This window comes from Apteryx mantelli, chromosome 6 (assembly GCF_036417845.1).
Source record: "Apteryx mantelli isolate bAptMan1 chromosome 6, bAptMan1.hap1, whole genome shotgun sequence".
Classification (NCBI taxonomy): Eukaryota; Metazoa; Chordata; class Aves; order Apterygiformes; family Apterygidae; genus Apteryx; species Apteryx mantelli.
In genome coordinates, this window is record NC_089983.1 from 38,691,803 (window position 1) to 38,719,341 (window position 27,539).

Below are 27,539 nucleotides of genomic sequence, written 5' to 3' on the forward strand. Positions count from 1 at the left end.
CTTCCCCTCCCCCGCCCGCTGCCCAAACCCGCCGCGGCTGCTCGCTCGCCCGCGGGGCTGCGGACGGCGGCGGCGGCCCCGCGCGCGCCTCTGGCAGGGACGGCGGCGGCCCGCCCCGGCCCCGCGCCGCTTTGTACTCCCCATTCAACCGGGCGCCGGCCGCGCCGGCCCCCGCCCCCGCCCCCCGCCGGCCCCCATTGGCGCCCCCCGCGCCGCCGCCCTCCGCCATTGGGCGCCGCCGCTAGCCGGCCCGCCAATGGGCGCGCCGGAGGGGCGGGCGGGGGCCGGGCCGCCGCAGCGCGACCGTTAACTCCTTCGGCGCGTCGCGCGCCGCGCGCGCCGGCCGTTAGCGCCTCCGCAGGGCGCTCGCCTCAGTCGGCGCCCCGCGCACCTGCGGGGCAGGACCCCAAAGCGGCCGCGCTGCTTAGGTGCTCCCCTCCCCCCGAAATACCCTACCCTGCCACCACCGCCCGCGCGAGAGCTGCTCCATTGTGCCAGTGCCAAGCATAAGGGGAGGGTAGTGTAGTATCTCAACGTCCTGCCTCATCGTCGAGGCTGTGGGCTCGCGTTTGGTAGCTTTTCCCCGGAGAGCGGGGGAAACAAACCTTCTCCTGCTCCAAATGACAGAAACGGAGGCTTTAAGAACACCAAGCATCAGTGGCTGAAAGCTGATAAACGGAGGAGGGCAGAACCCCAAAGGAACCTCTCCCAACCTCAGGTACTTATTACTGGACCTACTACTAATGTGGCAATTAAGGCTGAAATATTTATGAATATAGGCTGCTATGGAAGAATTCTATCACTGTACTGTATATTAAAGCCTATTTTTCAACCGCCTAAACCACAAGTTTTCATCTGACGGTGTCATGACGCAGTCTCACTCGAGGGTGTTTTCTGTAACCTGGTTAGCCAGCCCCGTTTTGGGGCATGCGAAGGCTACCAAGGCAGTTCCCAAAGCCTTTCAAACCCCGTTCTTTACAGTAGTTTCAGCTGATCCACTGCAGCTGCCTTATTCCAGTGTTTCTACAGATGCGAGTTAGGCAATTAATATTTTACAATGTTTTGAAGGTGTCACGTCTGCTAAGAATAATATTATTTATTGCTTGATGCTCTGTGTCATGTTTTATGAAAAACAAATTGTCAGATCAGATGACTGCTTAGCTTGAGTAGCTGAAATTGGTAATTGTCTAGATGTTTGTCCAGGCTTAAAATCCCTGCTCGCAAGTAGCCTCTAGTAGTAGTATTACTGAAGCTGTGATTATCTAGGGACATAGATGAGGCAAGGTTTGTAGAGAGAGGTAACATAAGTGGATATAGAGGTAACCTTCCAAACACGAGCCTTTCACGTGTCCCTTACGCTTGCTGCTAACTCCACAGATTACTGCAATCTAGGCCTTTCTGCTTTTCAGTAAAGGTTTGTAAAATCATATGCTGGATTTTTAGCAGCTGCCTCCATACAGCTAGGGTCTTTTACTTACCATGAATATATAGTTAAAGATTTTCACTAAAAAATGCATCCAACTCTTCCAGTGATCCTCACTTACACGTCATTTTCCTGCCAGATGCTAAACATTACGGTTGGTCAAGATTGCCCTCACAGTTCCCTTTCCATAATATACTTTTATATATATATATTTATATATAATTACTACCATCTTTCAGACAAAATTTATCTTTTTTTTGGATTATTGTACAACATGCCACTATCCATACACTAAGTAGAATAAAACTGTACTGGAGAATTCTGTGGTTTTTGGTTTTTTTTTAAATCTCCTTCAGTTATGCACTCTAGCTGTAAAGTGCCTGATTCTAACGATAAAGCCAGTGAAACAATTCTTAATACTTGCTGGAAATTGGGACAGGTCTTTGTTTTGTGCACAAAGTTCCATTTTGGTGTTCTTCTCTCAAAGCCAGCGGAGAAAGATCTCACTTTTCCACAAAAATGTGCAACTGTAAAACTGACCAGGGAAAGATGATGCCCATCAGATGATTTAAAATTAATTCTGTATAACAGAAAATGACTAAGTAGGCAGGCACCCAGCACTTAGCAGATTCAGCCTCTAGGTCTTACTACCTTTAATTCTGGATATCAACAACACATTGCTTAGGTAATGGGTCAAATCATTTTATGGGTCTGATGTTCCACCACAGGGACTAAATTGGGCATTATTTAGTATTTGCATCATAATGCCTTCTGGGGGCCTCAATCCAAGGCAGGGTACCATTGCACAGTTACAGCACCTTCTCCAGAAAGTTTTTTATACAGATAACAGCCACTGATTGTTTCAATTCTGGAATATCATTCATGTTTCTTTTCATTATGTCATCTTATTTGCCATAGGAACAGTTTCATTTATTTTTAATGTTGCAATAATTTATGCTAAAGCTGAATCTATCAAAGTTGTTTTTAAAAAATTCCTTAGCTTTCAACCTTCATGCTTTGTCAGAAGGAAAAAAAATTCTTCTACCATGAATTTGAATTTAAAAAACAGGTATGTAAAAATGAGGCGGCAAGTTAAAAGAAAGGTAAAGAAGCACTTAGAGGAGATTCTTCAAGAAATCTGCAGACTTGTGGAAACAATAAGAATGCTGTATTAGAGGCAAAGAGAAGGGCCAAATAATCAGGCACTTCAAGTACTGAGGACATATAAGTAAGTACTATGACAGAAAAACAAGATGCAAGATTCCATACAGACACCAAAATCTTGAAAGTAATGCCCAGTTTTAGGTGAACATATTACTGAAAATTGTATCTTGGAAATGTAGGGGAAGAAAGATAAATTAAATTAAAGATTGTAACATCACGGTACAAATTATAGTGACAGTTTACTTACTGGTAAACCTTAAAAAAGACAGGTAAAAAACTCCAGTAAATGTTTCATCCTGAAATATTTTCTTTCTTTAACAAAACCTTGGACTGGATTAATAAAACTGGGATACCTGAATGCTCACAGGTATCTTGTCTAGCCTTCATTTAAAATGAATAGAGCTATGAACATGAGCAGAAAAACAATGGAAGACAGTCATTAGACATTGTTGAAATTCTGTGACCTTCAAAATGATATAAAAAGCATTCAGGATTATTTACTTAAAATTTCTCACCTCATTTATTTAGGATTACAGGAAAGGAGGCAAGAAAGGAAAAATTCTTTAGATTATGGCAAGTAAGTTTTCCATAGGAAAGAAACAGTTTTAATTTCAAGTTCCTGAATCAATATTGTACTGCCCAGTTGCCAAGTAAGAAATCTAGCAAAGGGTATAAGAGACAAAGTTGGATACTCAGAAGTAAAGGCCATAAAAAAGTTACCTATGGTTTGTGAAAATCTGGATATCAAAAAGTAAAAGCAATACATATGCAGTTTTGACACAGGATTGCATGTTTGGCTCAACAGAAAGTTGCAAGAAAGCAGAATAACAACTTAGCTTGGATGCCATAAAGTCATTTCTAAAAGTCTAATATTTGTTATAAAAACACTCAGGCAATTAGTAAAGTCTCTGTTAATAAAGGAGTGATTTATAGGTAATAATTACCTTTTCCTTTGGTAACTTAGTCCAGCCAATTTATGAAGAATGACTGTAAAAGTGAGCAGCTCCCATGCCTTAGTCCCAACTAGCTATTAACAAGCTATAACCTTTGTCAATACAAGTATTCTTTGTATTTTCTAATCTTTAAAATGATAACATTTACTTGCCCTGTTATTAGAGATCAACAAACACAAATATCACAGGACAATGTACTGCTGAAATAGAGAAACTTAATTGTTCCTTATCTAGAAGGGCTAATGTCCTACCTTCCACCCTAGCCTAGCCTTCCCAAATTCTATTCACTCAATCTTTCAAGCTATTCTGGTTTTGGGGAAAAATACCATTAGGTTCCTTCAATCATAATTTAATCAAATTCTGCATTAAAATAGAAACTTGCAATAATTTCTTTTGTTTGGGCTCCTCCTCCTTCAGACAAGTGTTTCTCCTTGTATTTTAAGCAAGGAAGCTAAAGAATGTATCTAAATGGAAGTAGGCATGTGGAAGATTTACAGAATAAGGACAGAAGGACAGAATTAGAGAGCCATATTAAGTTCACAAGATCCTCCAGGGCAGCTGTGAAGGAACCAGCAAGTACAGTGGCAGAGCCAAGTGAAGCACAGATCTGAAGTTCTTAAACACACAACAGTTCACACAAACTCCAATTTCAGATGCTGTCTCACAAATCAATATTAAAACATTTTTCCCTGTATGATTAACAGTAGGTGCAGTAGATGCAAACATTAATATTCTGCCTTTGCATTATTTACCTAAAATAGGGAGGAATGTCTAGCTAGTGGCCTCAGAACAAGTGCCACACATTTCACTTCTCATAACTTTTAGCACTAAGATTCACACAAGTATTAAATACAGAACTCCAAAATATCTATGCTCCCTCAATTAGGGAAGCCATTGTAAAACAGATTCTTGGTCTTGTCACTGACTCTTTGCATAGTCCAAGGCAGCCCTTTAAGCCCAGAGCTAATAAGAGAATCCAACTTGGAGGCATGAAATACTGAACCTGAACAAGCTGCTGTTATGCATTCTCAGGCTTTTATTCCCCAGTCTTGAGGATGCACAAGGAATAGACCCAAAGGTGAGTAGAAAATTGTGAAAACATAGAAACACAGCCATAAAAAAATAAAACCAGCCTGACTCATAACTGACTTATACGGTTTCAAGGCTACACAGAAACCTGGAAAGACAACTTGCTTATTGAATCAGACTATCATAGCAGTGTCTGCAGCATTCCTCTACAAATTTAGAACTAAGAATATTTGCATTTCTATGCTGTTTAGGTCAACCTAGAGCTGGATGCACACGTGCAATACTGAAAGACTACATCATGAAATGCACCTTAACGTAAATAATTCAAGTGGGTCATTTGCAGGGATTTAATGTAACCCTGACATCAAGAAAAAAGTAGCTGAGGATTCCAGTTCTTTACAGAGACTGCATATGCAACAGTTTGTTAACTGTAGCCCATATAGACCTACTTAATTTTCAGCCTCACTTTAGTCTTGCTAGCTCAGCTATGGATAGCATCAAAGCAATGGTAGAGCGGATTTCAGTAATCCAGAATGGACTTCTGTAGCTTGTATGAAGTTCAGAATACAACAATTATGCTTTTGGCATACAAGCTAGACAGCTTTTACTTACTTCATCAAATACTTCTATATAAGCTGTAATGAGACTCAGTCTTAAATTCCACTTATAAAATTACTGTACTTATCTGCAGCACAAGCACAAATGAGGCACCGATATTTAAGGTCACAAATGCCTAAAATGGAAGCGTGTGATAGGCCTCGTCATTACAGCACTAAGCACACCAGCAACATATCAACTTCCAGTACTGGAAAGCCTAGCTTCAATACACCTGCAAACAGGGCGCACAGTCAGGTGGTTTTGCCTATTAAACTTACCAGTTGCCTCAAGTCACGGCTTTGCGCACCAGAAGAAACAGCCTGATACTGTAACACAACTACACAAGGAACCACTTCCTTATTTTAAATAGGGGTGGGGGAAAAAAAAGTGCATGGAAAAGTATTATTCTGCACGCACAGACTAAGGAAACCTAGTTTCAATTGTTTTCATCTTATTATCTGTGTATATCCCCCCTCCATATTTACTGTGAGATGAGATCAGCACATGCTGTGGATGCTCTGGAGCTAAGCACAGGCTAAACTGGCAGTTAGACTTCTGTCCTTCTTTCAAATCCAGCTGGTGTTATTCAATGACTGTAGCCTCATTCAGGAAGAGGTAAATGGGCCAGATAAGAAAAAATGATTGCCTATCCTGTTTTCTTCAGGAAACCAGACTTTGAATAAAAATATACAAAGGCAGAACATTTTTTATTCAAAAGTTATTCTGAATTACATAACTGCAAGGGTCATAAAACAATATATTATACAATACATTTATTCTTAAAAATTCATGTAATAGACTCCAACAATGGTTTATTACACAAACAAGTCTCAATTTTAAAGGCAGAACTGAAAATACCTAAGTAATATAATTTCAATGTCTGTGGTATGTAATGGCTTTACATCTTTCCACAAGAATTTTATTTCTTCAGCATCCAGCAAGCTATGGCCTGATCTGCAGCCTTGCAGCATCAAGAACCTAGAGCACACTGGCCCTTAAATGCTCATGTATGCCTCACATCTGGATGCACTTGTACACCTGGAACAGATTTCCACATATCCTTTGATTGCTTTTTGAAGAGTAATTCAAATACCTCCAGGTTGCAGAGTCTACTTCTGGTAGGGATTGGCAATATCAAGCGTTAATTCCCAGTCCTCACTAAGTAAACTCAACCAGCAATGTCTTATTTTCTATCTCACAGCCATTTTTCTTGCTGAGGCAAGAAAGTTTCTTTGCTGCTTCCATCAGTGAACACTTGCAGTGCTTTGTTTCTTCAATTAACTTTATTTGTGACCACTCTTGCTGTCTGGCGAGGCAATCCTAGCAAGCATATAGGAATAATTAAGTAGTAGCACACCATAATCATAAAATTAGGACAGTATGAAAAAATCAAGAATGCTGTCCTCTCAAACTGAACTTGATGTTTGCTACATGCATGCCAGTATCCTGTCCTGTATATTGTATTATGCAGTTTGTTCTACTAGAATGAGTCAGCATAAAGTGCCTTCACATGCTATGAAGAACAATGAGAAAGAAAATAGCTTCTACAAATGCATTTGTAGAGGATGAAACTGGTTCCAATTACTTCTTTTATTCAGCTGAATATTCATTTGAAGTGTGAACATTTCTCCAGCTCAGCTCCATTGCTGCGGAAAGGCAATATACTAAAGTTAATTGCAGTACTGTATGTAGTAAGAGGAAAAAAAAACCCTTAGAACAGTTTAAGTTGTACTGAAAAGCTGAATAAGGAAATGTTACTACTCAGTCCAGTAACTTTCAAAAAAGTAGTTTATACACAAGACCTAAGGCCTAAAACAGAGCACCTAAGCCATTGCATCCAGTTCCCCATAGTCACAAACTTACAGTGAACACTTAGTGCAGGGACTCAAAATTGTCAGAACCAGACAAAACATTTCAGCAAATACATTTAATGGTGTTATTCTGCTGTTTTTCCATTACGGGATACCAAAGGAAGAAAGGAGAAGAGTTTGAGAGTTTTGTTGATTCCCAAATGTTTTTTGGAAAGATCAGCGTTAGCTCTGTATCCTCCTTCTTCCACCTCATCTTTGTACTAAGAATGTCATTTATCAGAGCAGCCCAGCACACAGTATATTTGTCTTTGTCCATTAAGTGAAGGGCTGTGTTTTATCTGAAGAAACCTTTAACTAAAAACCAAAGAAATTTTATAAAGCAACCTTACGTTAAGCTGATTAGAAAGCCCTCTACTTCCTATATCCCCCCCAAAGTGAAATTGTTTGTAGGCATGCAAGATACAGAAGAAACAAAGGGGTGACCTTTAAACAGACATCAACCTAAAACTAATTTTAAGAGAGATAAAAAGTAGCATTTCAGGCTAATTCTATGTTCTTTAGATTACTACTCACTGTTTTTAGAGCAAGACTAACCTATTGTAATGCCTAGGAGGCTCAGTTTAGATTACACAGCAATCATGATTCTGCTAGTTTAAGTGTTCAAATTAGAAAATGCCAGTGTTAAAGTTTTTAAATGTAGGCTTGTTGTAAATGATATTTCTATATGGTGACTATAATGCTTTAAGCAGTGCCTAAATGACAGCTACAGATGGTTGCAGAAGACTGTGCAGACACTGTATGAAGCAGTGAAGTTGTATCACAGGAGAAAATGCAGTTCAGTGTTCACACACAATTCCACCAAGAAAGCCTCTGAAAACACTTCCGGTAATGAATTTCCCAATAATGCCATCCTTATGGAGTATCAGTTAATGTAAAATTTCTATATACAACCTGGACAGAATTCATTCATTTCATCTATAGAGTGCCAGTTTATTGTGACACTTTAGAGCTTGTGCCTTGGCAAGCATAACTAGAAAGTTTTTCTAAACTTTCTGAATTATGCTTTTGTAGTGGTGGTTTGAAATAATATATATCTACTTAAAGGACTGGAAAAAAAAATAAGATGCAATATTGACAGCAACATTTCTTTCCCTCATACTAGCACGTTATCAGTGTCATCACATCAAAGAGAAAAGCCCGCCTTTGACAATACTAATGCCAAGCTAAGTTGTGAACACATCAAAAGGGCTTCAGTGACTTTAAGATCTTTCACATCTTTAAAGGGAGTTATTAATCTGATAATTAGTGATCAGCAAGATTAGAAGAGTTTTAAACTTTCCATCCAATTTTTTAATTTTGACTGCTTCTAGCTAGCCTTCAGAAATGATTACAGAAACTTTAGTATTGTGGTGAGAGAGAATTAATAAGAACATTCTGACAACTGTGGAAGTGTATTTGTTTAGGAGGTGGGCAAGCAGAATGTAAAAGCCCCTGGATATTGAGTGGAATGTTCAGACAGTCGGGCAGCTTGATTCATCATTGATCCCGACTCTCTAGAAATGCTCCATCCATACCAAATAAAGCTGAGTCACACACAGATTCACACCTTCTTGTTTTATACTCACTATACCAGCAGAGAGCCTTCCAAGTCTTATGTCAGGAACTGCCAACGCTTTATTTAAGATGAGCCTTAAGTACTGTTGTGAAATTTATTTGCCTATGAACACAGAATCCTTATGCTTCTCAGACTTTTTCATTTTATCCTAGGTAACTAAAATTGTTTCCACATATGCTGTTTTTCAAATGCAAAGAGGAAACAGAAATAACAAGTAATAGTTAATCTAAGGCGCAAATGGAGCTCAGCACCACTCCTCACAGCACAGCATTTCAAAGAGAATTTTAATTACACAGTAGTGCTAAGTCACAGCTATCATGCGTAGGACATGTGCTGATGCTGGGCATGACAACATTATTTCATCCCTTCTGCAGTAAAACAAAAAAATCACTGTAGTTGTGCAATCTTATGACAAGCATATGCCTAGAATAATAGCACTCACTCTGCAACTGCTACTCAATTCCTATTAGGCAACTGTAACTTGTTATTTATGAGAATTAATAGAACCTAGACACAGTATTTAAATCTCTCAGGAAGCGTTAAAAATGCTAAGAACGTTGCTGTGGTAGCAGACACATTATATTTAGTAAATGAGCTCTGAAGTATTTTGTTGCTTTAGTTAAGCATTCCACTGTATTTGTAATACTAAAAAAAAGGTTTGTTTTTGTAGAAAACCATCACCACCTACAGTATAGACAACAACAGAAGAGCAATAGGCTAACATTCTATTCAGGGTCCTTCAGGAAGTTACAGAATAAATTTGAATTTTAATATAATCAGTTAACATGTTGTGAACATCTCTTTCAAATGTGAAAAAACAGAACATTAGTAACAGAATTTAAGTTAACCTTGTCTTTCATTTGAGATCAAGAAGTTATCTATGCCAAAAAACTTGTGAACTGCAAGATATTATATACAGATGAAGAAAAATACAGCCCTAATTCACATTTACAAAGTATCTGTTTTTTTTTCCTTAAACAGTAGCAATACAACATGTTTTGTTCAGAATTATTTTATTTGGATTACAGCAATTAGTATCACTGGTCAGTAGTCCAAATCCAGGCAGAGAGCACAGAATCAATTTCACAAGGCAACAACACAGACTAGTATTTTAGCATACAAACCATTTCACTGCATTATCAAGTAGAAATGTCTTCCAAACATGCATAAAAATTCTATGCTTAGTCTTTCAGAGCTCCAGGTAATACCAGATTCCTAAATATACAAAAAATACATTTAACTTATAATAATCTTAGTGAATCAGACTTATAAAATTACAATTTTATTCTTCACAACATAGAAAAAAATACAAAAATGACCGTATATAGTTTTCACCCAAATTGCACTGACAAATATACATCAAAACATATGATTTGATGTATATTCATGAAAATTTGCATCTGAAAGATAGGTTTTAAAATGACACTGCAGATTGGTCCACACAAATGCCAACCTTTCTACTGATAAGTAAGAAAACTTTGATAGAAACATCACATTGTGAAAAATTACAATTTACCTGCACTGTAGTCTGCATCTTACTGTAATTTACAATATGAACATTTCTACAACTCCAGTTGTAAACTATACACTGGGAAGAACCATGGTCTTTTTGAGGGTAATGACTAACTCGGACAAAGCTGGCACGGTAGAACATGGTAGTATTGTCGACTGAACTAGAGCACACAACACAAAGATGACCAGAGCAGAAAAGATGTCTGCTGCAGCAGTTCAGTGATGCTGATAGAGAGAAAATATGCAAGCCAAGTAAATAGCTTGTGGAAAAAAAACCAAACCTCTAGATTTGTGAAAAAGAGTACTGATCAAAGCTTCCATTATAAAGTTCACATACACCACATTATAATTTCACTGATAGATGAGGTGACATTTGTTATCATTTTATGAAGAAGGAAAAAAAAACCAACAAAACCACACACGTGTGACCCAAGTCAGTATTAGGGCACCATACTACAGTTTTTATTCAAGATCACCTTCCAGTGATTTGTATGGAAGCTTAACTTTAAAAAGCACTGCAATCATAAATGCTAGAATCCTTTTATCTATTGATTGCATGTTTCATATTTCAGATTATAGATTTAAAAAAAAAATCAATTATTTTTTGTTTGAGATTTCTTACTATCAAAATAATTTCTTTTCCTCTTTCTTTTAGAAGGAAAATAAATGCCATATTCTTTAAAAAGGCTGTAGTTTATTTGCATTTGTGCAGTAAATTAATATTTTCAGTTGAAGTAAATATTCCAAAATAAAGCTTGCTCAGTAAAGAGGTTGACTGTACAAGCCTTCTCCCTATTGGTGACTTTCTGCTTCTTAGGCCCAATGCTACAGATTTGTGCTACATCTTTCCCATCAAGGTATCTACAAGTTTGATTCATATAGGAATACCATACAGCCATTTTTATTCCCTCCGACCTGCAACTACAAACTTGAATCCAAATCCTATATTCAGGCACAGAAATCAAATCAAGAAAAATTTCGGGAGCAGAGCACCCACAACATCCAGTAACCTGAGCACATCAGGAAATCAGATTTTTTTTAAAAGACATCCTTCAGAAACACTGACACCAATAACTGAGAGCAAGTACAAGCAAAAGGAGATGTGTTGTTCAAAGGTGACACATACATCTTTGAACAGTGAATTCAGTATAATGCAACATTTCTCAGATCACCAGAACACAGCAGTACACAGCCTAAAAGAGAAATGAATTGTGTCTCAATGCAAAACCACTTTTAGGCTGTACATCGCTATAGCATTTCTGATTACAGCCAACAACTGTCTACAGAAGGTTCCTTAAAATAGAAGCAAAGATCATGATTGCCTCTTATTCCCTCCCTACTTACAGTGGTCCCATTTGTGTTGAACAGGAAAGGTATTCAGCACACTACTGAGTGCTAGGAAAATTCAATCAAACTTTTTGAGGGAGCCAACAAAAAAAATTACAAAATGTAAAGTTTTTTTAAACAGAGCTCTGACAAATATAAAACAAAAGTAACTGTAAATCCAGCTCTCCCTAACTGCTGGAACAGAGAGGCCGTGCACTTAGTACGTACTGCCCTACATGGAGAGAGCTGCAACGTGTCAGTGTGCTGGGACACGGATGTGGGCCAAGGCCAGGGGAGGTGCTGGAAAGCATGGCACAAGTATCACACATACATGGTAGTAGTCACACCTCATTTGCGCACTGAATCATGACGTTACAAGAGGGGAGCCAGAGAAGCCCTAGTCTTGGTGTCAAGCGGCTCTGATGGGGTAAATATAGGACTTTGACTACCAGTACCTGACAGAGCAAAGACCATACTCCACATTTCCTTTTGCCTTTGCTTGGATGTCTGCTCATTTCCCTGCTCCCTTTGTTGCTCCCATTCTCCCTCAGCACACAGTTTGTTCGTAACTTGGGCCACTGCTCACACAGCATTAGGACATTCTGGCCTGCCACATGGTTTTCTCAGTCCTTTCATCTTCTGCTTTACCTTCCCTAGGGAAGGTTTGGCCCAAGAACCCAGAGCAAGCACCTAGGTAAGTTTGCCTTTCTGTGCTCTTCTGCTCTTTCAAGAGAGCAGATGAGGGAAGGCTTGTCCAACCTGCAAAAGCAGCATGTAACACATGAGACACCTGCTTTCAAAGAAGGAACTTATGACTTAGGTTTTTTGCAACATTTCAGAAGCAGAGTGTCTGGAACTGCCTGTTTGGATGTGCCAGGGTGATACATATTAGTCACTTGAGAAAAGACAGGTTGAAGCACAAGGCCTGCAAATGATTCTACAGTAGATCAAATAGTCCTCAACATAGAAAGATGAGTACCACTGAGCTGGTCGATAATTATTAGAGATGATAATATAAAGTCAAAAAGGGAGAACTATACCTGTTTCTAGCTGACTTGCCTCCTTATATTGTTCAGATTCGTCATTGATGTCACGAGAAACACTATGATAAGTATTCTTTTATGTTTAAAAAATATCCAAGGCTGCAGTACTTAAGAGTTTTAGTGTTTCAGATCTGCATTATAGCCTCTGGATGAACATTAGCATTTGGGTAATCAGCTTAAACAAGATTTTCAGAAAACATACTCTGGTCAGACACCCTAGTATTTAAATTCCTGCAGAACCCCTTATTTTCCATAATTGCCTTCCTGATCCCATTGCCTGTTAAATTCACAACCCACCTTTCTAAATTCAAACAGTCTGCCTGGGTTACCTTCTCCACTGGAGTCTCTGACAAAAATCCTAAAGCATTCCAGAGCATATTGTTTGCTTCCACAGCAATACATACAGTTTCTGGCATGCAGTCAAGCACTTAAAAAGAAAATAATAAAGATACCAGTAATATAATCCCAATTCAAGCATTTAGTGAGTACAACTTTATCACTCATACTGTAACCTTCAGGCATTTAGTAATAACTGAAAACCATTCAGCATATCATTTAAGGAAAAGTAAAAGGCTAACTGCCAAAGCCATTTAAAGTTTAGAAGTTTTCTGAAGCACTGCAAGCTGAAAATTATTTCAATGTTTTACACCGTGGAATTTCAGTGAAATCAGGTTTATTGGTTATTCTTGCTAAATTATTGGTCTTTTACCTCTGACTTAGTTTATCTTGGTATATTCTCTATAAACGTGCTGAATATTGAAAATCTGCAGCATTTTGATGTTTGAAAAGTTCTGAAAAGGAGTTGGAATTACTCCGACTTCTTGTGTTCTTCAGTGTGGGAAAGTACCTTTCTCCTCTGATGTAGCATGTGAAAATACAGCTGAGGAAAGACTGAAGAGAAAACAAACATCAGTAAATAAAGCATGCAGTCAGGTTTGTGTGTCAACGCAAGATGCACAGTCACATACTCAAGGTCACCAATTTTCTTTGAAAATAAAACATGCTTATCCACTTTCCACTCATATCATCTACTGCCTTTTAGTCTTTTAAGGGACTAATGTAGTCCTCAGACTTCATGTACTATTTATTTTTTTGCCAGAGCAATCAATTTTGAATTAAAGGCCAAATACCTTCTTTTATAATTAACTCTGCATGTTCAAACAGGATGACAAAGTTTCCTGAACTGCGCACACACAGTAGAAAGAACATACTTTGCAAGGAAGAAAAAGAGCACCATAAGGAATGAAACTCTTCCCAAAAGGATAGACTTTCCAGACTTGTTTCTCTCCTTACAGTTTTAGTGTCCATTTTTCAGGATCTAAGAAACTGTACCTGAACAGGTGCCTCTCTCACCTGCCTCTTTATCCTCCACGCAAAGCTTCTTTCCTCCTTTTCTAAGGCTGCATTATACAGTATGTTTGCAGAAGAACAAAACAGAAGATGGAAAACATACATACATGAACAGCAAAACCTAAAACTGCCATTAGACTCTAAACCTTCATCTTGTGAACCGTATGAAAACTAAACAAGGTCAGCATCAGCCTAGATTACATCAGTTATATACACCAAATGTTAGTTATAAATGGAGACCAACCAAAGACTGTTTAGTTTATGTACTAAAATATTTACTATTTGCTTCAAGTTGACATTTCTTCTGGCTTTCTTTACGCTGTATTTAATTTCCTAATCGTTTCCCCTTATCCTGAATTTCAATTGATTTCACTCCCTCAGTGTGAAGTAGTGAATACAGCTGGTCAGAAACACAGTAGTATAAAGAGCCACATGGTGTCTCCATTAGAAGTCTACGTAAATTCAGGTACTCATTCATAACTGGGATCCTTTATATGCAGAGAATTTAATGACATCTTTTTTGGCAAGATACTAATTCTGACAGACAAGTATTAGAGATTTATGTAAAGTAAATGATAAAATGGAACTATCAGGAATGTTAATCTCAATTTTCAACAACAGTTTTCAAAGCTTGCTCTCTTCGCAATGTTAGCATTTACAAAATTTTAAAGATCTTCAGTGGGTTCAGAAGGCGACGCCCCTGCACAGGGAGCCTTTATCAAAGAACAACTGACTTGTGGTGTAATAGGAACAAGTGCAATGAATGTTCATCTTCCTGCATCTCCAGAATACCACAGGCTATACCTTCATGCAAAAAGGCACCTAACACCACTTAAGCCAAAGTAATAATATCATGCACATATTTTTGGTCCTCAGAGTTAAGATACCAATTCACAATAATGATAAAAAAAAAAAAAAGAGAGAGACTGCATTCAAGTTACACATCTGACAAACGGATCACACAAAATGTCTTATCTGACAGCCCACTTCTCTGTGGTGAGATAAAAGATATTTTAGTGGAGAGAGAGGGATAAAATTGTTATTTGGGTTCAACTTCCTTCCCTCCCACATGGCCTGTCAACTGTGATGTAGCTACTTCAAGAGAAGTAATACTCATATTTATTTTGACTGAAACAGAAGATATTATTCTGCCTTCTTGGAGTTAGTAATATCAACTTTTTTGGAGGAGGGGGCAAGGAGACACAAGTGTATGAAAAGTATTTTCGAGAACAGCTGAAGAAATTTATAAACCTTGAGGTCAGAATTACAAAATAATTCACTGAGAAAGTGCTTATTATAAAATACCACAATTCTGAAATTTAAATCTCGTTATATGATTTATCATTCTGCACAAACAACAAGGTTCAGATAAAGACAGCTACAGAGATAACTAACAACAGCAACATCATCACTGCATTACTCACTTAGACCTCTGTCTGCATAATTAAATTTGCTACAGGCTTCAGGTGGGACTCAGAGACTCCAGTATTCCTATTGCCTATTTCAAAACAGCAAAGCCAGATCTCGTTCCATCTATAGAAACAGCAACCTGAGACTATCTCAGTTCAAGGTATTTAAACAGAGATGCTTCCTAGTAATCAGTGGAAAAGCAATATTCTTATGCCTGAAAAGCAACCAGGTTCTAATAGATTGTTTTGAACTTTCTTCCCCTAAAATTCTGTAAACTTAAAAATTAAGAAAGACAAAAGAACTTTTAAGACAAAAAATTATGAAGTCAGTATGTGCCAAGAAGTACTACAGTTGTTTTATATTCCAACAGTAAGAGAAAAAACAAACAATATTATTATATTGCACGTGTTGGTAGAAAGCAGTCCCTGCTATTTTAGCTCTGAGCTTTTTTCTTTAGGTGATTTTTGAAATTAATTACAAAAAAATACTTAGTTATGTATACTTTAATCCCACAGCTTTTCCTCACACTGCTTTTAGTATAAAACACTTAAACCTCATACTTACTTGGAATGTAAGAGATCATAACCAGGATCAGGAATGTATAGTAGTCAAAAGAAAAATTGTACTTGTTAGGTAAACTAATGGAATACAAGCCAGACTGTCTGACGAAGGGTAATGCAGCATATATTGTGAGTAATTCGCCTGAGACTCCCATTGGATACAATACTATAAACAAAGTGTACCTAGAACAAAATATTTAAGGAAAGGATTAAAAGTCAAACTCCTACAAACTATTTGTTAAATACTATTACAGGTATTCAAAATTTTAAATTCTCTACTCAATTTAATATTTGTTCTATTTCCCTTAATCCTTATTTGATTAGGGCATGGTAAGGCGTGCACATTACTGCAAGGTAAAATGCTCAGTTTGAATTATTATACCTCTGAGAAGCTGAAAGCTGTCTTTAAAACAACCCCCACTTAGTTACTTTGACTTCCAAACTCTGTGTTAGAGGTTGTTATATTACTTAAAATCGGGCCAAGCACAGTCAATATAAATCAAGGAGCTTACATATTTTTTCAGTTACAAGTTAGATTCAAACATGCTTTGCCTTAAAAAAAAAAGTTGTTTCTCTCCTTATTGTTAGATGTCAGTTTCTGACAAACACAATCACTTTGTAAATGGGATTGAATTTTGACCAAGTAAAGTTTCAGCTTACATTTGATAGATTTTAACCAGGAAAACTACTGGAAAGAAGGATCACATTCACAGACAGGGCAATTACCACCAGGTAGCATCTTTTTTTTTTTTTTTTTTTTTTTTTTTTAACTGCAACTGTTTTAAAAGATAAATATTTCTGTCAAATCAATACTTTAAGGGCTATGATTTCTATTATGTCTCATACCTGGCCCACTTGATGAGATAAGGGAGATGGTTTAATAAACTAAATGTATAAAAAGAATAACGGATGATTTCAGTGATTGTCCAGGCCACAACAAACAACAGGACGCTATCTTCAGTTTGTACCTATAAAAAAAGAGAAGTTCATTATAAATTCAGGTGTTACTAATTACTCAGCAGACCAAAAAAACCCAAAGAAATCAATTTCTATGGATTACTTTATTGCATAATTTCAGAAAACAGATTCCAAGAATGAGCTTAAAAGCAACATTAGTATCAACAGCAAAACAAACAAAACAAAAAAAACCCCCACACCTCTTATCATGCTCCATATTTTTCTACTTGGCTTAAGAATAGCTCTGGTGATCAGGTAAGTTAAGATCCCTCATTCTGTATAACGCAATTAGTGCAAAAAATTCTTGAAATACTGAGAACAACTCACAACTCTTCCCACTCCTATACAGTACTTCCACTTCAGTCTTGTGATTGCTTCCTAGTGCAGGAAGCAGAGAGGAAGCTAAAGCATTAGTCTAACGAGATCTGGTTTAAACTGTAATGCTCTGGTCCTAGTCAGTGCTATTTTTGACTAAAAGGAACACTGTTTTCCTTCTTCACAGATGAGAACCTGGGTCCTAATTTTGGAAAGCAACAAGACAGCTAACACAAGGAAACAGGCTGGGAGGAAAGAAATGGAAGCTCAGATTTTCCCTGTCCCACCTCAGGTAAGCTTGACAGCGGTCTGCTTCACTGCTCCCTGCTCCTTTTTCTGTTTATTGCATCCAGCATTGTTCCTCTAACATTACATTTAAGGCATCATTAAATTTCACTGCTTTACACCTCTTTGAGCTAGTATTTCACTCGCACACCACGGAACCTGTTTTACTCCCTTTATATTTTGAAGGTTAGTCTTCACAAGCATATGATATTTTAAAATGAAATCTTAGATTTGGGAGCATAGTTATGACCTAAGTTTGAAACATAATGGCAGTTATGAAAAAGTTTATGGGGGCCACATAACCACACTATAAACTCATGAGAGCACAAATAAATATGATTTTTATGCAGCTCTCCATTTCCCCTCCCCCACAACAGAAGCATGTTGTGAATTCTCAGCAGTATGAGTATCTTGAGCCCAAATTCACTGGACCGTGGGAACAAAAAAGAGCTCAACCACAGGGGCCTGCATTTTGTTTTTTCCTCCAACTCTTTGAAAAAAGGGAAAAGGAAGTCAGTAGGTGTGAGTGCTACACCCTATTCATCTTGGGCAAAGTACATTCAAAAAAAAAAATACAGACAATCCTTTCAGAGAAAGGGACTGATCATGTATTTACTTGTAAAAAAGCTCATGAAGACTATCCATAAAAAAGCTTTCTGTTACAGAGACTACAAAACCCAGAAAGAGTTATATAAAAAATATATATGTAAAGTTGGTGTTATGCTACATGAGATGCTACTTACAGCATTTCAAGTTACTTCCATTGCATTTTGCAGCAAACATAGCTTGCTCTCTTCCACATGAAACTCTGGTAATTTGCCTACATGTTAATCTCCCTTACAGCATCATAAAAGAACAAAACCCCAAACTTCTTTAAAGAGAAGAGACTACATCTAACTATATATTTCTACAATATCTAGAACAGGATACTTCTCCTGTTTTGGGTTTGCTTGATAAGCAAGGCTCAGTTCTCAACTCTGGAAGAGTTAGCAGCACTTCACAGATGATGCTATTCCCCAAAGCAACATGCTTCCCAAGCACTCAAGAGCTGCACCTTCTAGTCAAATCACAGCTAGCAGCTTAGTGAGTTCATCTAAGCGTCTGTCAGACCTCAATCTACACTTCGATACCCCACTTCTTTCCCTACCTATGGAAGTCAGTAAAAACAATCAAACAGAAATCTGTTGCTTGAGGCACCACCTGAAGATATGACTGGGGACAAGAGGATCCAAAAAACGGTGATGCTAACAGTAAATGATGAATTGAGAAGAAAACTTGGCAGTTGCAATCCAGTTCCATCACAGGACTTCTTTAACACTGCTTTCTGAAGTTGAGTTATCCCAACCTACTTTAATAATAGAACTGTATTTGGAAGTTATTAAAACAGTTCACACCATTATTAAAAAAAACAAAAAACTGTTAAGGTCACTAACTAGAAGTATGGACTGTGCCTTTATAAGTCCTTATGTAAGGAAGGAAGAATACTGGAAACTGGTGGTAGTTTTGGTACAAAAATGACCTAAGGAGTTTTCAAACACTTCCCTTCTGTGTAATTAGTCACACAAGACCCCTGTATATTTTATCATTGTATTTTAACTACAGTCCATAGCTCATCACTTAAAAAGATGCATTTCCTAAAACTAACAGATCTGTCAGAAGTCCATTGCAATTAGAATTTCTCCTTGAGGATTGAGGGTTTTTTTTTTTTTTTTTTTTGAGTATTTCAAATAAAGATGTCCGAGATGCACATTATTGAACCCCAGAGGACTGATTTACAAAACAGTCGCTCAAAAGACTTATTCACTTAGAAACAACCACTGCTAGTGCTGCATATGTATCATTCCTCTTCCAAGTTGAGACAAAGGATAGTGCAAACAATCAACAGCAGGCTCTTCATAAACCACAAAGCCAAGTGTTGCCCTAAGAACTCAATTTGTCGTCTTCCACCTTTTCCTGCCAGCCTTTGAAGGAGGGGTTAAAGTCAGAGGATGTTTTACAATTTATGACTTATTTGTCCAGCTACCTTAATTAGGGTGATTCATACCATAGGCATAAATTTTTGGCATGTGTTTCAAACTGATTTTATCACCAAGGAGGGTCTTGAATATATTTTAATTTATCTTCATGATTATGAATAGCAGGCAATCTTCATTAAAAGAAATGAAAATCCACAGCCTTTTAAGATACAAAGATGAGATTTAGAATTGGGAATTGACAAAATGAAGCCTCTTTTACTGTTCTCCTTATGCATGAAAAGTTATCCAAGAGATAATGCAGGTTTTGAAAGGCACGAAAGACATAAATCCAGAAATTCTACACATTTCCTCATGTTAAAGGGTAATATTTGACAAATTATTTGCAGAAAATTTCAGCTAAATACATCATAAAGGAAATCAACACGGAAGAATAAGACAATGACACTATACAACCCTAATGATGAAACAGCACCTCTCCATCTGCTCTGTTGTACATCAATAAAAAATAAAAAAGGAAGGTTCAGAATAGGCATAAAGGGCCTGACAGACACTTGTGCAGTATAGTATTACTCAAATTTTACATAGATGTAAAGCAGTAATGAATCAGGCTTGCCAACTGCACTCACTCTTTCAGAGTTCTGAACTTTCAGTGTGGACTCCTTTTACTTCAACTCAACCTTAAAAAAATATTCTAAATTAAAATGTTCTTCTCTCTTTAAGTACGCTTTACTACTGATGAAAGATGTCAAGTTCACAGCTGCAGATGCTGGAGTCTTAATTACCCACTCAATATGCTCTACATATCTTTTCCATACCACCCCTTTATGTAATTTCACTGTGTTCTAGAAAGGTACCTCTAAATATATACCTTACTTGGAGCTTTGTAACTGCATCAAGTTTGATAAGTCAAAAAGGTGCCAGCAGTGACTTAATACTTACCTATCAGAACTGTGTCACACACTGAACTTCATGAAGGGCCCCAAGACATCACTAGATGACCTCATTTTCACGTACAGATTCAAAAAGATAACTTTGAACTGAAGGACTCCTATCACTCTTCTATGGCTATTTTCATCCAGACCTTCACTCTAGTCTGCTCATTCTCTTCATTCCTTCATATGAGGAATAGTAAAATCCACCAAAAAGAGTATTTCCTGGGCTACAAGTATTGTATTACATGCCAGGTCCTCCTCCACTAAGCTAACGGCTGCTCATGTGATGATATTTATCACATGATGGAGGTAAGGGAAAAATCTCTTTGCTACATGAAGTGCGCAGTGCTTACCAGAAGTCTGCCATGCTCTAACATTTATTATAAACACTTTATTATAAATATTGAATTTATGAAAATGTCAACACTAAACTCAACAAAAAGCACAAACATGTTAGTGGCAAGAAGCATGCTTCAAATCACATCAAGTATCCAGAAATGTATTCTGACACAGAGAAGGGATGCAATACACGTTTTTTCTTTTAACTGTATTATATATGAAAGCAGTCTGGAAAAGCAAGATATTAAACAATCTTCACTCAAAAAGTTAAAGAGAAAAACTGAGTTTTATTTTACAAGAACCTCATCATGCAACTGCATAGCTTACAAGTTCCATAAAGCTGTGTGAGAATTTAATCCTGGACTTCACCATGGAGCTCACTTGTGAGACAGCCCTTTAGAAAAAGTAGAACACTCGTGACACTTTAAATACATCTTCCCAAATAAGACTGCATTCTGTTTTGGGTGGGTTTTGTTTGGGGGTTGGGAGAGGGTGTCATGAGACAACCTCTTCATTTAATCTATTACCTCTATCTTTCTATGTCCAGAGGTGAAAACTCATCATATCCCAATCCTCTTATGCCCACTTTCTGAGACATTAAAAAGGTAATATAGCAGTGCCTCTCAAGACTTTTTTTAACCCAAAGACCATGTAAATTTGTGAGGAGGGAGAAAAAAAAAACAACAACAACAAACCACGTGTGCTATTGTTGAAAAAAATCCTTATTAAAAACTGAATGTTAGGCTAAACTTCCTTTTATTTTCTCTCATTTTGAAGTTTTTTTTTGCAAGAATGTGGACATAAGTTAAAAAAATAACAACAAACAATAAAAAACCCTAATCCATTGTTATTTTGCAAATTTCCTTTTGATGTCTTACAGAACACATATGGAATAATTCTATCCAGGCAATGCAGACCTTAACATTCTTGATTACTGCAAGACCAGGAAGCAATTCATAAATATAGGTTACTCATGTTCTTTATGAAGCACCATGTACTCCAACATTATACAACTAAAAACAATAGATAACAAGCAAAACTACAGGCTTATTTCTTAAAAATGTTTTATACATGTATCTAAGATCTAATGCCTTGGGATCATATTTTCTTGTTGAAAATCTAGCATTTATCTCCAGTGAGTTTGAATTAATAGGGACTGGAGTACATTTGTTTCCATCAAAAGTGAAATAAATCAGAAAGAGAGAGAAGTATGTAGAAGTGTTTTTTTTTTTTTTTTTTTTTTTTTTTTAAGAAAAGTAACAGTTTCCAGTAGTAGGAAACTAAGGCTCCACAAGAACAAGCATCATCCTATCAGAAAGGACAGTTAATTATTAGGAACTGCAGTGACATATGTTACTTATCAGTGTGGATGGAAGCTCTGATCAGCAGGTGCTGGGGTAAGGAAGAGACAGAAGCTTGCCTGAAGACTTGGCCAAAAGGGACAAGCTCCTAATGACATTCTCCTTGTCAAGTCACAAGACATCTTACATGTATGACACTAGATGTCCATCACTTCTTTCAGGCAGCCGTGTCTTCTGAGACAGAAGCTGCTGACAATGGCATCAAGGTCTGCTGTTTTCTTTAACAAGATAATAAAATCAGTTGGTCAAAGTAACAGCAGAACTGTACCATACCTGGGCTACTGCAAGATATTTAGATCATATAGAAAAGTTAGCATGATCTGTATCAATTGACACATATGAACAGATTTAGACTTGAAAGTAGTTGTCAGTTGGGAATCATTTTCAAATTGGATTGTTTCTAGAAGATTCTGCAGGGATTTGTATGAAATACAGCAGTATTTGCTGTGATAAATAATGAGGAAAAACACCCAGACCCAAAAACCACACCTACACTGGAATGTATGAAAATTGAATGAAGGGCATACAGAGGGGAAGATCATCCTGGAAAGTGGTAACTGAGAACATCTAGGCGTTGCTGCGGACAAACAATTCAGGGGGAGCTTTTGCATGCGATGGTAAAAAAAGCAAGCTGTGTATGAAAGAGGGGAGTAGTGAGGAGACTTTACTATTAAGTATGGCAGTAGTGAGATCAATACTAGAATGCTGTCCCCGCTTCTGGGATCCATATTATACCAAAAATTGAAGAGGTTCCAGTGTAAGGACTGCAAAAGCTATTCAGGAACTAGATGTCTTACAGCAAGAAACTCAGACCTCAACCTACTTGGTTGTCAAGAAGAGATGACATCAGATATATTTATTTTTATTCTCTTTGATTCACACAAATTCACAAACAATTTCATATGTTGGGATAAAACAGAACTCATTTTTAAGGAAAATAACATAGCAATCAACACTTGCTTTTTAGCATGAGTCATTAATTTTTCCATCTATTTTGTAGCTTAACTTACCTCTTTTACACTATGTGTTACTGCCCAGGTCAGGAAAACCCTTGACATCACTTGGAAAGCAGTCAAGACAACAGAAGACGGAACAATGCCTGGAAAATACTTGGCAATTAATGAATATCCCCTAGTATCTAGAGGGGTAAAATACAGTCAAGCACAACTAAACAAAACTCCAATTATTTGAAAATTTTGGAACAAAAGAATTTGATTTTTTTTTTTTCAATTTGAGAGCACAAAGTCTGTCTCATGGTGTGTTTATACGGCCTAGCACAACAGAAGCCCCTGACCAAAACTTTGTACATCTAAATGAGAATAAAAGTAATTGCTCTTGTTGCAATCACAGCACATTTCTCAATATATGAAACAGCTGAACAAGATGAAGTAGTTTTAGTCAAATAGCTTTTGGGATAGTCTTTCAAATAAAACCTGTCTGATTAAAATATCTATGAGAGTCTGCATTATTGTGATTTAAAAGTTAAAAAAAAAGATGTCTTGCAGCGTATTTCCCAAAAACCAGCAAACAAAATTTAACCGATTTGAAGAACCACTGAGCTATCCAATATTCTGCTAAATGAGTTACAACTCCTTCCTGAGACTACAGTTTGTTTGTTTTTTAAAACAAGGAATAGTTCATGCATTGATAGGTACAGAAACAATCTTTTAAGATTTTCTCAAGGCAGCAGATTTCTCTGTTATTTCTGAGCAAGTTCTAAAGTGCTGATCAAACCAATATAAAATGGGTCTACATACCCAGGTCTGATAGAGCAGGATAGTTTTAGACTGCAAGATTACACCCAATTTCTAAACTTCATGGCACAAAGTTCTATCTTCTTCAAATAGCATGATGAAGACAAGTGCAAGAGCAGTTACAGCTTCTAAAATACAGTCAACAGTGCTTCTAAAACTAATGCAAATCACAGCAAGCAGCATAAAAGCCTAAGAAACAAGTAAAAACCAAATTGGAAACCAGAAAGGAAAGAAAGAATAAGAAAAGCCAAAAGCAAATTTCACTAGAATTATTTTCAGTCAGAAAGCTATTATGTTTTATTATTTTTTTCAGGACAAAAAGAAGGGAAAAATCCTACAAACATAGCTCTCCAATTTTATCATGCATTGTTCATAATGTAATCTCTGATGCAAAATCTCAGGGCAGAATATGTTATTCAGACAACAAAGGGGGTGCTATAAAATCCCACAATCTGCACTCATTAAGGGCACACACCTACAATGGGGGGGATTTTTTTTTTTTCCACAAATAGATTTTCATATGCAAGTGTAAGAACTGCTGAATATCCTCAGTAGTCTCTACAACTCGGCTTTTCACAAAAGCTTAGCCCTAAATAACACTAACCCAGAATGTAAAATATGATTCCCTGCTTAGCAAAATAACTTATTCAATGTTTATGCTAAAGAATCTAAAAATATGCCAAAAAGACGATGTAGGAACCAAAATTATCTCAGAAGTGAGATAAATGAGGTTTTTCATTTTGGCCTAGATGATGCCAATCTATGTCAAAAACAGGAGATCCAAATCACTGACTCACTAGCTACAATTTTATATAAACTCTACTTGCCTCTATTTATTTACTAATTACACTGAAAAGGTACCTGACAGACGATTTTACGAACATCTGTCACCAGTTACCCAATACAGTATGTGCTAGAGTGGGACTTGGCAGACAGAAGACTCTGGTCCAGAACCAAGCAGCAAGTAAGCCTTGCCCAGACCTCTCTCACCTCCATCAGGAGATCCTCCAACTCCTACAGTTTTCCCTCTCTCCCAGGGAGTTCCCAGCTCAGAACAGACCCAGCTTACCTTCTGCTGGCCCAGCAGAGGTGGAGCCATCATATTCCTCCTAACTAAGCAGGTCAAAGCAAAGTTAACTAGTATTACTGGTAAGCATTCCTGTGGTAGGAAGGCTTGAACTTAACCAAAGCCTTCTTGCTTTTCTTTGTTCCCTGTGCTACCATTGCTTCCTCATTTCAGGGGCTCCTACCACCTCATTTGACACTAAGTTCAGGCAGGCAGAAGCTCTCCTGTGCCATACACTTGGGTTCTGTCTGCTACACAAGCCAAGGAACTGCACACTCACTTTCCATTTCCCTGTCCTCCAGGCTCTCTCAGTGTCCAGGCTACATGTTACCTCCTCTCCCTCCACACAGAGGTCCATTTCTCCATTTCTTTAAATCTCTGCCAAATGCCAAAGATCTGTTCTCAACCGCGCTTGATACAGAGATGTTCCCATATCAATGTTCATGTTTTGAACAACTTATCTCACAGATATCAACGTTTTAGATTTTACTGAAAAGATGTGGAGGAAAAAAAAAAGTTATGCTGGTAGATGGTCATGCTACCATCTGTCATGGCAAAGATCTTCTGTCTACACAGAATTAGAGCTCTAGTTATAGCAATTAGCTTACCAGGGGCAAAGGAATCTAAGTTTCCTATTTCTCCTTGCAGAGAAGTTTTTAACCAGATTCAGTAGGACTTTTTCTCCCTAATACCTAGCACATTCCTTGGAAATCTGGAACTGATTAGCTGTAACATCCAGAAATTATACTACAGCAGACAGCAGCAGTGTATCTAGCTGCGTATAGAACCTCATTTTATTTAGCCAAAAAATGCTTCCATTGACAAAAAAAAGTCCATGGACAATTATCATAAAATTAGTGGTTTTTGTAATAACTCTGCTAGCAAAAATAAAGAGAGAGTTACACTGGTGTAAAATGTTGCAACACTCCATTAATGGCTCTCTTTGCTGACAGTAAATTATGTGACTGAGGATAACATGGGCTAAACGGATCCACACCTCAAATCAACTCATCCAGGATTACTAACTTGGCGCAAAGACACACCACTACAGGCATCTTGTTTCCTGCTCCGCAGCAGCCTAGGAGGTGGAAACACAGGACTAGCTGTGCTGCAGTTCACTGCTTGGTGAGGACATATACTCTAACAGGTAAGAAAAAGATAATTCAAGAAAATGTTTATATTCTTTCTCAGACCTAGTACTGGTAAATGTAGGCATTTTTACGCAGAGTTTAGCTTAAGAAACCAGCAGAGCATTATAGCTCTGATGCTGTTGTATCTAGGATGGTAAAATAGTGTTTGCTGCAAGTTTCGGCCCGGTGTTCTGAGATTATTTAACTTGTCCTTCTTGTCATTTGGTAAATGGGACTTCAAAATATTGTCAAGTATTATTGATAGACTATGAAATATTTTTAAAGTGAGTATGAATTATTTTGGAAAAATGGCAATTGAGATTTAGTAAAGCAAAACAGGATTAAAAAGATCTCTTTGGGAGCACAGGCAACTATATCATGCATTCCTATTCAGGAATGTCATATTAGTTTTAATAGCCAATACCTCTACTTTTCTGAAGTGATTACAATGGCTAAATGTTCAGATGCTGAATTGTAACATCTGTGTTAGAATATCCAGCATTAAGACAATCTGTGCACACACAAATACATTCTGCTTACTTGAACTAAGAAGGGTGTGTACAAATAATCTCACTGTATACTAATTATAGTGATTTGAAACAAGCTGACCAGAAGATATCATTTGGAAATAACTAACATTTATAGTAAAAGCATTGTTTCTGAGATGAAATGACTCGCAGAAGAGCAAACATCTATTTTGCAGGGTTTTCTTTTCTTTTCTTTCTTTTTTTTAAAAAAAGAATCTCAGAAAATTCAAGTTGCTTAAACTTGGTAGCATGTGCTTTCCCTTCAACTAAACTATATTTATTTCTATATGGAGAGATGCTCTAAGAACCATTTACATCAATTTAAAGAATTTCTAGTCATTCATTTCTTAGGATGATCTGTGCACAGTTTACAAACTGCTCTTTTTAAGAACATTTTCAGAGTAACTGAAGTATTCAGGAAGGCAAGAACTATTGTACCAAATACAGAATTATACTGCCCTCTGCTGACATATTTTGGAATATGATGTTAAGTTTTCAATAACCATATTTGGTTATTCAGAAAAACCTTTTACACAGGAAATTAACGTGGGCTTAGTGGTACCATAGTGATACACCCTACAGTTTGTAGAATGCTTGTATGATATGCAAAAATAGCAGCTTTTGTAGCCGTGGCTTTAGAAACCTTAATGCCATCTTACTGACTCTTCAAATAAGTAGCTAGCAAACATCCAGATAGGAGATCAAACACATTATTTAAAACCACAGGACCAACTATCTGAACATAAGACTGTCTATTTGCAAAGGCTGGATTGTTTAGAAAAAAAAATCAGCGTTAAGCAAAGCAGTGCAGACAAGTGCTGCTGCCTTTTATAGCACTTTAACTTTGATCTTGCAGAGATTTATACACATCACCTGTTCTACAAACAAAACATCCAAACGCTGAGGCCAAACTGTTCACTGCTAATGAAGACTAACAAAACATCCAAGACTCTAGCCCATCACCTGGACATGAGGTTTTTCAGGTAGACTGAAACATGACACTGCTACTGACCACAGACCACTGATACACAGTTAAGATTGTGCTACTAGGCAAGCTAATGAATAAGCCTCACAATACTAGGCTAAAAGGAATTATAAACTCCT

The 27,539-nt window shown here is 37.4% G+C and overlaps 1 protein-coding gene and 1 long non-coding RNA gene across 5 annotated transcripts in view; one reads left to right on the forward strand and one right to left on the reverse strand.

The window, feature by feature from the left end:
• Nucleotides 1–375: 375 nt before the first annotated feature.
• LOC136992352 (uncharacterized) lies at nucleotides 376–25,930 on the forward strand. Of its 2 annotated transcripts, none has more exons than XR_010884603.1 (3): nucleotides 376–718; nucleotides 17,253–17,357; nucleotides 25,732–25,930. It is a non-coding gene; the product is annotated as an uncharacterized lncRNA (long non-coding RNA). The 2 variants fall into 2 exon arrangements; XR_010884602.1 differs by lacking the exon at nucleotides 25,732–25,930 and adding an exon at nucleotides 22,997–23,054.
• HACD2 (3-hydroxyacyl-CoA dehydratase 2) overlaps nucleotides 5,866–27,539 on the reverse strand; it is a 29,045-nt gene continuing 7,371 nt past the window's right edge. The window contains exons 4-8 of one of the 3 annotated variants that reach the window (XM_067299316.1): nucleotides 22,969–23,057; nucleotides 16,640–16,761; nucleotides 15,798–15,976; nucleotides 13,183–13,364; nucleotides 5,866–6,486 (exon numbers count right to left, since the gene is read on the reverse strand). In XM_067299316.1, the coding sequence (XP_067155417.1) occupies nucleotides 13,282–13,364; nucleotides 15,798–15,976; nucleotides 16,640–16,761; nucleotides 22,969–23,057 (473 nt within the window). In that variant the 3' untranslated portion in view covers nucleotides 5,866–6,486; nucleotides 13,183–13,281. Of the gene's footprint in view, nucleotides 6,487–9,153; nucleotides 12,901–13,182; nucleotides 13,365–15,797; nucleotides 15,977–16,639; nucleotides 16,762–22,968; nucleotides 23,058–27,539 lie in introns of those variants that run through there. The other 2 variants (XM_067299315.1, XM_067299314.1) reach the window with 2 other exon arrangements.